The 14,586-nt window shown below is 37.2% G+C and overlaps 1 protein-coding gene across 1 annotated transcript in view; it reads left to right on the top strand.

The window, feature by feature from the left end:
* Klhl7 (kelch like family member 7) overlaps nucleotides 1-12,101 on the top strand; it is a 56,013-nt gene extending 43,912 nt beyond the window's left edge. The window contains exons 8-11 of the mRNA XM_041640674.1: nucleotides 4,479-4,719; nucleotides 7,064-7,265; nucleotides 9,856-9,953; nucleotides 10,770-12,101. Of these exons, the coding sequence (XP_041496608.1) occupies nucleotides 4,479-4,719; nucleotides 7,064-7,265; nucleotides 9,856-9,953; nucleotides 10,770-11,053 (825 nt within the window). The 3' untranslated portion in view covers nucleotides 11,054-12,101. The remainder of the gene's footprint in view (nucleotides 1-4,478; nucleotides 4,720-7,063; nucleotides 7,266-9,855; nucleotides 9,954-10,769) is intronic.
* The last annotated feature ends 2,485 nt before the right edge of the window (nucleotides 12,102-14,586 follow it).

Here is a 14,586-nt window from a genome sequence, read left to right as displayed (position 1 = left end):
CTTAGTAGAAATGTTTACAAAGGACATTTTGGTTAACTTCCTAAAAGATGGTAACCGTTACAATATTTTATGTAGCTAATGGTTACTAAACATAGTGTCTGACATACAATAACAATTGAGTTTAAGATTAACTATCATTAAATATGTTAAAGAGAACAAGAGTCAGGCGTGGTGTTATGTGCCTCTAGTCTCACTTGAGACAAAGAGTTTGAGATGTGACTAGCATAGCAAGGTCTTGATTCAAAACTAAGAAAACTTGGAAGATGTTTAAGAAATAGCATAAATTATAGGTCTCCAGGATTGAACTCAGGTCTTCAACTTTGACAAGCATCTCTACTCTCTGAATTACCTTGCTATACCTAAAGTTATTTTCATTCTTAAATGTGGAATGTAGGAAGCCCCTGAGACACATGTTAGGATTTATTTTTAATTAAGAGTATGAGCCTGTGTGGCTGTGAGTAAGGCTCACAACATGAGTCTAGCCGTGAAGGTCAGAAGAGGTGTCAGATACTGTATTAGGGTTACCCCACTCCTGATACCAAAATCTGTGTTAGTCAGGGTCTCTAGAGCAATGGTTCTCAACTTTCCTAATTCTGCAACCCTTTAATATTCAGTTCCTCATGTTGTGGTGACCCCCAGCCATAACATTATTTTTGTTGCTTCTTCATAACTGTAGTTTTGCTACTGTTACAGATTATATTATAAATATATTACATTATATAATTTTCCAGTGGTCTTAGGTGATCCCTATAGAAGGGTTGTTCAACTCCCAAAGGGGTCATAATCCACAGGTTGAGAATACTGCTCTGGAGACACAGAACTGAGAGTGGGGGGGTGAAGATTTACTAGAACGGCTTACAAGCTGGAGTCCAGCTAATCCAACAACTATTGTTTACCAATGGAAGGTACAAGAATCCAGTAATTGTTAAGCCCATGATGCCATTGTTGCATGTTTTACTCTTTTGGCTTTGGGGGGACACCACTCAGCTCCCAAATAAATCACACATGGAGGCTTATTCTTAGTTACAAACGTCCGGCTTTAGCTGGGCTTGTTTCTAGTCTACTTTTCTTAATTTTAAATTATCCTGTCCACCTTAGGCTTTTTCTTTTCTTACTGCTGTGTATCTTACTTTCTCTCTTACTCCATGGCTGGCTGGATGGCTGGCCCCTGGTGTCCTCCTGTTCTTGTTCTTTCATTGCGCCTCCTATTTATATTGTCTGCAATCCCTGCCTATCCTTGCTCCTGCCTCACTATTGGCCATTCAGCTCTTTATTAGCCCATCAGGTGTTTTAGACAAGCAAAGAATCACAGTTTCACAGAATTAAACAAATGCAGCATAAACAAAAGCAACACACCTTAAAATAATATTTCCCAACACTGAATATCTCAGTTGGTCTTCAGTATACACCAGAATTCTGAAGTGGGCTCTATTCCCAGTAAAGGAACAAACTAGCCATCAAAAGCAAGCAAAGAGGGCAAATTTCCTTGGTCCATGTCCGTTATATAGTCTGCCATGTTTCAAGGAGTGTGGGCCCCTTGTTTGTCCCGGCCACCCAACTAGCTTACACCCGAAATAACCAGAGAAACTGTATTAATTTAAAAACTGCCTGGCCCATTAGCTCTAAGTTCTTATTGGCTAACTCTTACATCTTGATTTAGCCCATCTCCATTAATCTGTGTATCGCCACGTGGCAGTGGCTTACCATAGATTCTAACCGGCATCCATCTTAGGCAGAGGATCCATGGCTTCTCTTCCTCTGCCCTTCTTCCTCCCAGCATTCCCAGTTCTGTTTTCTCTGCCTACCTAAGTTCCACCCTATCAACTAAGCAAAGGCAGTTTATTTATTAACCAATGAAAGCAAAACAGAAACAGAAGGAACTCCTACACAATGCCAGCAGAAGGTGTAGCCCAGATAAAAGGTAGATCTTCCAACCTCAAAAGATCCGGATTAAAAGTGAGACTTCCCACTTCAAATTATTTAAGAAAAATTCCGGGGCTGGAGAGATGGCTCAGGGGTTAAGAGCACTGCCTGCTCTTCCAAAGCTCCTGAGTTCAATTCCCAGCAACCACATGGTGGCTCACAGCCATCTGTAATGGGGTCTGGTGCCCTCTTCTGGCCTTCAGGCATACACACAGACAGAATATTGTATACATAATAAATAAATAAATATTAAAAAAAAAAGAAAGAAAGAAAAGTTCCCCAGCTGGACTGTGGTGGCACATGCCTTTAATTCTAACACTGGGAAGCAGAGGCAGGCAGATTTATTTCAGTGAGTTCAAGGCCAGCCTGGTTTACAACGTGAGTTTCAGGACAACCAGGACTGTTGCACAGAGAACCCTGTCTTTATAAAGCCAAAAAGAAAAATTCCTCACAGGTATCTCTAGCTACTTGGGTTTTAGTTAATTCCAAATGTGGTCAAGTTGACAACCAAGAATAGTCACAGATTCCCTGGAGCTGAAGTTGAAAGCAGCTGTGAGCCACCCAACATTGGTGCTGGGAAACTATCCTGGGTTCTTTGCAAGAGCAGTATATGCTCTTAACCACTAAGCCCATCTTCCCAGGCCCTGGGCAGTTATTTTAATTTCAAGAATAAAAGGTGTTGGGGATCATTTAAAAGAATAAATGACTAGTCTTTTCAGCTTAAATTTAAGTGAATACAGAGAATTTCCCATATAGTGTTCAGTGAATTGTGTGAATAGTCATGGTGAGACCTAAAATTGATTGAGTTTATGTAGTTAAGTTGTATTTCTCTGATTAGTGGATTTGTACAATAGATGAGAATCATTTAGATTGCCTTTAAAGAACTGCTCCCTATAGAATATATGGTGATTACTTTTGTTCTGTAGTATACAGTTTTATCTAGTAAATATATAAAAGCATTTATCCCTAGGTTTTCTGTGTCCATTGAATAAGACTAAAGCTTCAAAATGTGTAGACAGAGACTGCTTGTTCGTTTCCCGGCTGCCCAGACTCAAAATAGTCACACAGGAATTATGTTAATTAAAAACACTGCTTGGCCTATTAGCTTAGGCTTCTTATTAATTAACTCTTACATCTTAAATTAACCCATTTCTATTATTCTGTGTATCGCCACAACCGGGTAAAGTTCCAGCATCTGTCACTTTCAGTAGCTACATGGTGTCTCTTTGACTCCACATACTTTCTATATCTCTGTTCGGATTTCCTGCCAGGCTTTATTCTGCCCTGCCATAGGCCCAAAGCAGCTTCTTTATTAACGAATGGTAATAAAACATATTCACAGCATACAGGGGAATCCCACATCAAAAATGATGTCATATTTAGCTTGTAGTTGTTTGCCTGCCAGTAGGTATGCCACCCAGTAACCCAAGAAGACAAGATCCTGACTTAAGGTTAAAAACCTGAGTAATTAATGCTCTGCTTTCCCTATTGGAAAACAATGTTTATCATTAAGAGTTAAAAGTTCCTGCAAATGCACTTTCTTTCCTAAGAGATCAGCCCTTCTATTCTTAGGATATGTTCTAATCTAATGAACATTTGACACAACAGATGCTAGCAAGATATAAATATCAATTTGATATTCTTATAGGGACCTCAGCAGTAACATTTATACACAGTGCTTTGCTCAGTGAGATTGGGAATTGTTTGGATTCTTGCCTGATCCTGATAATTTAAATTATTTTGGAAAGCAGCAGGAACAAATGTCAGTATATTATACCTTTGTCGACATTACCCATGCACATACGTGGTAGGCGGGTAGAAGCATCCTTGGATAACACAAAACAGAAAGTGATAAGCCTGTTGTAGCACAAATTCTAGTTGGTCTTAACTAATCAAAACCCAGAATCAGATATAGGAATTAAAGCTGAAGATCAGAGAAGCAGAGCAGTAAGCCCCTAGAGAGACCTTATACCTCTACCAATGCTCAGACCAAAGGGCAATTAAAGATGTGTGCCACCACTCCTGGATCTAGTGGCTTCACTCTGCACTCTAATCTTCAGGCAAGATTATTAAAACACAAACAAAAAACCACATTTCCTCTTTTGTCTAAAATAAAAAAGACTATAACTAATATAAGAAAACCTAAGTACAGTAACTATAATATATACAGGCAATAAGTACATCAACAATGTCTCGTCATTTGCATTTGACAAATTCAGATAAAACACTCTATATCTATCCTATCTTGGTGAGTCCAAAGTCCTGTACCTAATTTACTTTCTGTCATGACTTGTATTACCGTCCAAAGCTGTCTCTGACACCTCTCAACCTTACTTACACCTCTCTAGTGAGCTGCTTTTCTGCATCTGGTAAACAGCTATAACTATCTAGTCTTCAATTCATTCAGTTTAAACTGGTGATAGTCTAAACCCAAACATTTTAATGTGCAATCTAATAAGTAAACACACCCATGATCTTTGTATTATCTTTCTTTATCTGTGTTTTGTCATTTCTGGTTTCCATTTCTGAAAGCTCCTTGTTCTGTCTTGTTTCAGGATTACAGCTGGACAGACATTCGCTGCCCCTTTGAAAAACGAAGAGATGCAGCTTGTGTGTTTTGGGACAATGTAGTATACATTTTGGGTGGTTCTCAGCTTTTCCCCATAAAGCGAATGGATTGCTACAATGTTGTAAAGGATAGCTGGTATTCCAAACTGGGCCCTCCAACACCTCGAGACAGCCTTGCTGCCTGTGCTGCAGAAGGCAAAATTTATACATCTGGAGGTTCAGAAGTAGGTAAGACCCCGTTGATATCTTTAACAGAAGTATTTTAATCCAAGTATCTTGGCATTCATATTTTCCAAAAATTAGGAAGATTTGTCCAGATACTTTGGTAACTTAATGTCTGCTAACATTGTAGAGCTTATTCCCTTGTAAATTTACCTTAATCCTGCACATTCATCGGCAAGAGTGCCAGCATTCTGGGGCTAGAGAGATGGCTCAGTAATTAAAGGTACATACTATTATTCCAGAGGACCTGAGTTCAATTCCTTGTAGCCACATCAGATAGGCTTACAACCACTTGTAACTCCAGCTCTGAAGGACATCCAATAATTTTGGTCTCTGTAGGCACCTGCATGCTATTCATAGACACACATATACATAATTAAAAATAACAAAAAATATAATGCCATCTTTCTAGATAAATAGCCGTTGTTTATTGTGATGAAATGATAGTTGACAATATCTTAATTTTACTTATGGATTACCTGTTTTGGGGTAGGTAATGTTATTTCCTTTGAAGGTTTCAAAGTTTGACTTAGTCACTGATCCAGTAAGAACATGTTACTTGGAATCTGTATTATCTTTGTTTCCTTTGTATCTTAAGAATGTATGTTCTTTTTATCTTCTTTCTGTTTTTTGAGTTAGAGTCTCTTACTTCCATAGCCCAAGATGGTCTTGAACTCATCATCTGCCTGCCTCCATCTTCCGAGTGCTGGGATCACGTATATGAACCACTATATCCCCAGCTCAAGAATAATTATATTCATTTGCTTTAAAAAAAAAAAAAGAAAGAAAAAGAAAAAGTGTGAGGAGTTGGTTGGTTGGTTGGTTTGGAGATTGGGTCTCCTGTACCCAGGCCACCTTCCCACTTACTATGTAGCTGATCTTCTCATCTTCCAACTCCATCTCCCAAGTGCTGGGATGACAAGCTTGTGTCACCATGACCACTAGTATGCAGTGCAGAGTGTCAAACTTAGGATTTTGTGACTAGTAGGCCAGTAGTCTACCAACAAAGTTACATCCCCAGGACCTGCTTTAAATCTTTGTGTTAATGGATCACAGTAGGGTATAGGTATAAGTATAAATACTTGTCTAATTGATAATGTTTTAGGGTCAGTATTTTTCTAAATGAATATTCTAGGTACAGCCTAGGATTATAGATTTTATAGAATAGCATATAATTTTAGATTTCTTATGCTTTTCTCTTGTCAAGTAATTACTTACATAGTGAACTTGTGAAGAAAACTAGGAAGACCAAGTAAGCCTAAGGTGTAGATTTTAAAAGGCTCTCTGTATCTTTGGTGACTTTGTAAATATAGCTCAGAAAATGTTTTACTTTGGGTTAGCATACTTACTTGTTAAAATTTTTTTATTTTTGGTTTTTATTCTAAGTTTTACCTACTACTACTATACACCTTTAATCCCAGCACTGAGGCAAAGACAGGCTATTTCTGTGAACCTGAGACAGCCTGGCCTACATAACAAGGTCCAGGACATCCAAGGTTACATAGTAGGATCCTAAAAAGAAAAAATAAAGTTCCAAGGTCTTTTTTATTTTTATTAGCACTTATTCTTTAATGAGATTATTTACAAAATTCTTACTGAGCTTCTACAATATGTAAAAGTTGTAAAACATAGTGAATGTATGTTTTGCTCTTAAAATACCCATTTTTAATATATTTAATATTTAATATACCAGACAGAAATACACATTGATACCTTGATGTTGTACTTAAAAGTAGGGACCAGGATGACTTCAGGACTCATTTGCATATAGTTTTATTAATGTGCCAGGCAGTTATAGAATACTAAGTAAGTCTTAGAATATTGTCATATAGTCATTTTGTATTTTAAGGTTTAGATTTATGTAGACCAGGCTGGTCCCATACTCACAGAGATCCACCTGCCTCTGCCTCCCAAGTGCTGGGATTAAAAGTGTGTGCCACCACTGCCTGGCCATATTTATTAATTTAAAAAAAAGGACCTTACATTTGAAACTTAGATAGTTCTTATCATGCAAAACTGACTTTGAAGACTGTATAGTGGCTCTTGTATTCTTTTCCTAAAATTTAAATACTAATAAATCTGTCCAACATATTCTTTTGTTTTAATGTTTTCCAAGGCCCATACAATATCTGAGCTTTTTCTTAAGTTATTGTGGCAAGTAGAAAAATGATCTCTACACACCTAAATTCTTCCCTCTCTTCATTTAACTCTATAGTCATTTCACTACAAACCCACACTGAGCAAAGTATAACTTTTCCAGGGAGAGTGTTGAAACATGACCCCTCCATACCCCAGGCTTGCTTCACATTCACAATCCTCAGCCTCTTAATTTGAGTGTTTTTCTTTACAGGAAACTCAGCTCTGTATTTATTTGAGTGCTATGATACAAGAACTGAAAGTTGGCACACGAAACCCAGCATGCTCACTCAGCGCTGCAGCCATGGAATGGTGGAGGCCAATGGCCTCATCTATGTTTGTGGTGGAAGCTTAGGGAACAATGTTTCTGGGAGAGTACTTAGTTCCTGTGAAGTATATGATCCTGCCACAGAAACGTATGTATCTATTTTAAATGAGCTGTCAGTGTTGTGTTATGTTCCATAAGCTCACTGAGTGAAGATGCCAAAAAGTAAAAGGAACCCAACAGAAATTTAATTCTCCTTTTAAGAATATACATTCACTTGAATAGCCTGAGACCTTAGGAAATAACTTGACCTTGTCACACATGGGAGCCCCTCTCTTTCTGAACCTGCTTGTTGAGTAAATATGAATAAGATACAACTGATTGGTCCATCAGACTCATAAATGTAGGGGAGAAGGAAAGAAAGCTTAGAATTAAATAGTTTTGTCCTTAAGGAGCAATATTACAAATTGGTTCTTGGCATTAATCATTGTCCTAGGTGTGTCTTGGGGTTCATATCTCCCAAAGTGCATCTGAATTAGTATTTGTTAATAAAATTGATATTGAATCATGTGGGAAACAAGTAACTTACTTGAAAGGCAAAATGCTAAGCTGGGTGTGGTAATACATACCTATACTCCTAGGACTGAGAAGACTGAGGCAGGAGAATGTCCATGAGTTTGAGGCCTGCCTGGGGGAAAACAAGAGTCCCTGTCTGAAGAAAAAAAAAAAAACAAGAGGAAAAGTTTTCATTATAAAATAATATTGATCTGTCTGTGCTTTCTATTTTTAAATAATCTAAAGGAACACAATAACCTTTTCCCAAATAAAAGTGCAGTTGCAGTTTTTTATTCTCATTTTTTTTTTTTATTCAACTCATCACCAAGAGTTAGCACCAAAAAGCCACTGGTCTTGTGTTGACAAAGGTTTCTGTCCCACCTGGTCCCACAGTTCCAAAGAAACACACAGAGGTCTACATTAAATATAAACAGGTTGGCCTATTAGCTCAAGCTTCTTATTAACTCTTACATTAGCCCATAATTCTTGTCTATATTAGCCACATGGTTTGGTACCTTTTATCAGCAAGGCAGTCACATCTTGCTTCCTTTGTGTCTGGGTGACAACTGCAGATTCAGCCTTTCCTCTTCCCAGAATTCTCCTGTTCTTGTCACCCCGCCTCTACTTCCTGCTTGGTTACTGGCCAATCAGCGTTTTATTAAAGCAATACAACTGATAAAACTTTACAGAGTACAAGATCATTGTCCCACAGCAGTCTTGAAATTTACTTTTTACTAAAGAAATCTCTTGGGCTCAAATGAATTGCAGTCCAATGCTTTTCAAACCTGTACTTGTCCCAGACCATGCTGGGATCCCATGGTCTTGTTCTTTCGTCCACCCATTGAGCTGTTTATCCATTCCACTTTGTCCTAAACCACACTCGGGAGTGTCCTCCCCCTTTACAATCTTCTATTTACCTCCTATAAATCCTATGCTCAAAATATGTCATAGTACTCTAATTGGGAAACAGAACTGTGGTCTCTTTGTGCTGTTGCTTTCAATTAAAAAAAAAACAACATTTATAAAATGTGTCTTAGTTAGGGATTCTATTGCTGTGAAAAGATGCCATGAATATGGCAACTCTTAGAAATATTTCATCAGAGCCAGATTACAGTTCAGAGGTTCAGTTCATTGTCGTGGTGGGAAGCATGGTGGCGTGCAGGCAGACATGGTGCTGGAGAAGTGGCTGACAGTCCTGTATCTTGCAGGCAACAGGAATCTTGAGCATATATGAATGGTATCTTGAGTATCTATGATACTTCAAAGTTCACCTCCACAGTGACATACTTCCTCCAACAAGACCACACACACCTACTCCACAAGGTCACATCTCCTAATAGTGCCACTCCCTTTGGGGAGCTATTTTCTTTCAAACTACCACACAGGTAGATCCCAAGAACTGATTGACTGACCAGGGAGGACCCTCTTTCAAGACAGATAAGGCAAAGAACTGTAAAGGAAGACAGCTCTGGCCTCTGCATTTCCATGCACACAGGCCCTACCCAGACACAAGTTTTGAATAAATACAAAGAAATAGAAATCTGTAATCTCGGTTTTTTTAACTAGCTGAATATTCAGTTTTGAGAATATGTAAAAACTTTAAAGATTTAGCATCTCTTTTATTATATTGGACTTGTGTTTTAAATTTGTATTCTTTTAACATTCTGTTCGATACTCTTTTAATTTTCATAAATAAAATGTTATCTGAGTTTGGAAAGATGGCTTGGTGTCTAGGAACACAGAATATTCTTCCAAAGGACCTGGGTTCAGTTCCCAGCTACCACCACCACAATGGCTCACGGCCATTCTCCAGGTTTAAGGGATCCAATGCCCTTTGCTGACCTTGGTCACTAGGCACAAATGTGGTGCACAGACATACATGCAGGCAAAACACATAGATAAAATAAATAATAAATCTAAAAAGAAAAACTAAATGCTGAGCCTTCAGGTTGAAAACTGGAAAGTAAAGTGAACCCTTTACGTGTACATTGCTAAACTGTCAAACTGCCCCCCCATAAAAACATTATTCAAAACCACTTGAGTGTTTTCTAGCCTTCAGGCTCCGTAGGTGTATACTTGTAATGAAACATGGTAGTCAATGAGCATTTGTTAGGATAACAGGCCTGTCCCATTAGAGCTGTTTTACTTCTTGTCAATAAGAACACTAAAAACTTTTTTCCCCCCAGATGGACTGAGCTGTGTTCAATGATTGAGCCCAGGAAGAATCATGGACTGGTGTTTGTAAAGGACAAGATATTTGCTGTGGGTGGCCAGAATGGTTTAGGTATATGATGTTAACTTAACTCTTCAACTCACCTGGATTTGCTTAAATTCTTAAATTACTGGAGCATGTCTTAGAATTGAATCCTTTGCCATTCAGAACTTTGTCTTAACACTAACATACGTTATGAAATGTCAAGCAGTGATTGTGACTACCTCAGACAGGCTTGTGCCTTTCCAAGATACCCATGGGGATGCTTTTACAGCTGCCTCAGCAGTGTGAATGTTTAAAAACAATCTTTACCAGCTTTCCAACATGTTAAACACTGAATGAAAGTACCCTTACTCTTTCTTGTCTGACCTTTTCATTTTCTTTAAACAATTAAATAATGAGAAATGTGAACTGAATCTAGAGATAGCACTTCATTTTATCAGCTTAACTACGTGTTTAAGTAAAACAAAGAAATAACTTCTTTTCTCTTACCCACTGGTACTCTCCATAAATTGCTAAAAGACAGAAAGAAGAACATTTAAAATAAGTTATAATTAAAGTAAATGAGAAAGTAAATCACTGGTACTTTTTTTTTTCCAGAATAGAACATTTGTAGGAATTTTTTTTTAACTTTTAACTTTGTAGAAAAGAAAATTATCCTGAAACATTATCAGTTTCTTTTATGTTTAAGAATACATATTTAGTAAAATATCCACATTATGTAAAAAAAGAATACATTTTTAGGTAGTAGATATGTGGATAATTATTGTAAAGCTCTTATATGCTTTCTATATGTTTAACAATTTTATTTTTAAAATACAATGTAAAATTTTAAAAACTATGAAAAGATCCAAGAATCACTGATACAATTCTTTTGTTCTTTTGAAGGTGGTCTGGACAATGTGGAATACTACGATATTAAATTAAATGAATGGAAGATGGTGTCGCCCATGCCATGGAGAGGTGTGACGGTGAAGTGCGCAGCAGTGGGCTCTATCATCTATGTGCTGGCAGGGTTCCAAGGCGTAGGTAGATTAGGACATATCCTTGAGTACAACACTGAAACAGACAAATGGATTGCCAACTCCAAAGTCCGTGCTTTCCCAGTCACAAGTTGTCTGATTTGTGTTGTTGACACTTGTGGAGCAAATGAAGAGACCCTGGAAACATGAATGATGAGTGGGCCCCCGACTCATCTGAGACTCAGAAATCTGGCCATCCGTGGTTTGTTCCAGTAGTTTGGTTATGAAGTTCTGGTCTGGTATTTTGATAAATTAGATCCAATAAAATAATAGTTTATTTTATCTGGATCTCTTTACTTAATTCAAAGACCATATTTTAGCTGGCCATGTAATCAAGAACCTATCAGCCAGAAAACTTGGAAAGTTTAAGCATTTCTTGAAAATATGAATTTCAAATATCTAACTAATTCTGGCAGAAGGGGTATGCTCATCAGAGACGCCGCCCAGCTTAGCTTTAGATTCTATTTTCATATTGTGTAAGTACTGTGTAGTTAGGTCTGTTTGTTTCTGTTTGGTCAAGAACTTAGTAGTAGTATGGATTGTAATTCAAGATGGTAAACTCTGATAGAGTAACTGTATCTAGTACTATGTATTTTGCTTGTCTTCATTTATTTTATTTAGTGCCAAACTATTCCATTTTAAAGAAAGCAAGAGTAGCTCAAGGCATACACATTTTCTCACAAAACTTTACAGATTTGGGGATTTAACACCATACCCAATTTGTGAAATATATTCAGTCCAATTAAATGAAATATTCCATATTTTCATGTAAACTATTAAGCTTAGTACTCATCATTAATTTATAGTTTACTCAGCAATGTAAAAAGTGCTCTGTACCCTCAGTCCTTACAGTGAGAACCAATCAGAATAAGTGGTTAGCCAACAGAAGAAAAGCTGTCTGAAGAATGTCTAGATCACTAGAAAAGCATTGATAACTGTAGCCAAGTATCGTGTGGATTAAAAGATACTGCTTTCTCCCAGCAAAACATGTCAGAGATAACTGCGTTTTCTCTAAAAGTTTGTAATAATTGGCGTTAAATATGTCACACTCTTCATTGCTTTTATGTGAACAACAAATTGCCAAACCACTTATTAAGTTTGCCCCAGTGTTTTACCCTTTGACTATGTATGAAATGTGCCATGTAAAACTGTCAATCATTAATGTTTTTATCTGATATTAAATATTTTTAACTTAAAATAGATTTACTCTTCATTCATTCTAAGTATTGTTCAATAATATTTTTTAAATTTGTGAAAGTGCTTTCATTTTTAATTTTTCTCTATATAGAGGTTATAATGGACTAAAATGTTAAAATTAAAAATGAATTTGAAAAATATGACAGATTTATCTGTTGAGTTTTGATGTGTGGACAGCTATTGAGATGTAATCCATGGGCATATAGTTCACCCATTTAAACTGTACCATTTTAGCGGCTGTATTCAGTATGTGCAATCCTCAAATTTTTACAATATTTTCATTATCCCTCCAAAAGAAACTCTGTACGTACTAGTAATCACTCTTTTTCCCATGTGTTAGCTTTCTAGACTTCTACAAACTACCACATATTTAATGGATTAAAACAAATGTATTCTCACTGTTTGGGAGGCCGCATATCCCAAATCTGGCTTTCGGGGGATTGGGCAAAACCGCCATGCCCTCTCCTCTCTGCTGCTGGTTGCCAGCAGTCCTTGGTATTTATTTCTTAACCTACCTATAACTGCATTGCACAGACTTCTACCTTGGTCTTCTCCTGGCTGTTTTTCTTCTCTTGTGTAACTATCTTCATATAGTTCTTTTATAAACACAGCAATCATTTGGGCTCTTTTAGTTTTTTTACTGAGGTGTATGAATGTTTTGTCTGTGTGTGTGTGCCTGGTGGCCTCAGAGGTCAGAAAAAGGGTCAAATCTCCTGAAACTGGAGTTTTAGACAGTTGTGAGCTACCATGTGAATTCTGGGAATTGAACCCAGGTTCTCTAGAATAAGCAGATAGTGCCCTTAACCTTTGTGTCATCCCTAGTTGCCCTGAAATCAAGATACCCACCTGTCTCTGCTCACCAACTGCTGGGACTAAGGGTGTGTGCTGACACATCAAATGGTACTTTATCTTAAACTACTTGCATCTGCAAGGATTCTGTTTCCAAGTGAAAACACATTCTGTAGTTCTAGGTAGACATAACTTTTGTGAGGAGCACTATTTAACCCAGTACACCCTTGGGAACTCCAACCTTGGGCAACCTCCACTTCCAGATTTGACTGTTGGAACATTTTTATGTATGATTTTTAACTTTGTACTTTCATTTTAAAAATGTGGCTAGTTGAAGCTGGAGAGATGGCACTTGATGCTCTTGCAGAAGGACCAAAGTATGGTCCTTTGCATCCACTCAGAGGCCCACAACCATGGACAACTCAACTTCCAGGGGATCTGACGCCCTCTTTCTAGCCTCCTCAAGTACCAAGCATACACAGTGAAGCACATGAGTACATACATACATGGTAAACATAAATTTTTAATGTGGCTAAATTTTCTGGTGACAAAATATTCATTTATCATGCTACATTGTGGTTATACTAATAGAGAAACCACCCATGTAGAATGTGCAGCACAGTTTAAAGAATTTTAAATATACTAGCTGTTCTTTTTAGGCTGTGTGAACTAACTAGAAGACATTATATCAAGTTTGATATAGCTTTCAATAAAGCTGCTTTACCCCTAGTAGTCTATATCATGATCCTAGCAAGAATGTGTCCCCCCAAGAACTGTTATACACAATTCTCAAAGCCAGGATAATGGTAAAGTAAACTGGATTCAAAATTACATTGTGTACAAATTACTTTGTATAAAAGTTATATTTCATTACTTTTTTCAAAAAGTTTCTTTCCTGTAGTGTGCTCTACTTTCATCTCAGTAGATGCTGTGTTTGTTGGTGTTCTGTCCTTGGAAGTGGCCTATTTTGACAATACATGATTAAGTTTTGAAAATCACATTTGATTATGAATTTTAGTAACCAAAAATTGTTACATACTATAAACAGGAATTGTGGCTTTGTGGTCTAGTTTTTAAAACTTGACATAATATCATGAAAACTTTTGAGCCATTAACTATTTTAATATACCCATATCCAAATAATATATGCCACTTAAACAGATATTCAACTAAGTCTATATTCTTTTTTTGCATTGTGTGCATTAGGGAAAAAATGCTTACTGTGTTTCCCAAAGGAAAAGAGATATTTAGGGGAAAAAACTTTTTAAAACTGGTAATCTTAACCTATGTCAAAGACTTAAGAAAATCCAATTTACTCCATCCAATAGGACACCAAGCCAGTTCCCCCTAAATCTCAGTTCATTGGTAATATGAAAGGGCAATTTTATTAACACTTGATTGATCCTTTTGAATACCTTAAGTTTCCTCCAAAGATTTTTAATGTTTACCTCTTCCTATATTTTCTTTTTTAAACTAATTTCTGTATTGCATGGTGGGTAGATAAAAAGTAATCTGAAGCAGGTGTGATAGTTCACACCTTGGTAGGCTGAGGCAGGAAGATGACTGACTTCTGAGACCAGCCTTGTTCACACCTACATGGAGAGCTGTGTAGAATATGTTCATACTCTTCCTATTACCGTGACAAAACGTGGTAAAAAGCAACATCAGGAAGTGGGTTGATTCTGACTCACAGTGTA

The sequence above is a fragment of the Microtus oregoni genome, unplaced genomic scaffold (genome assembly GCF_018167655.1).
Source record: "Microtus oregoni isolate MIOR12 unplaced genomic scaffold, Mior012 000064F_ref0000363, whole genome shotgun sequence".
Classification (NCBI taxonomy): domain Eukaryota; kingdom Metazoa; phylum Chordata; class Mammalia; order Rodentia; family Cricetidae; genus Microtus; species Microtus oregoni.
Note: the sequence above shows the minus strand (reverse complement) of the source record. Positions and strands in the feature narration are given on the sequence as shown.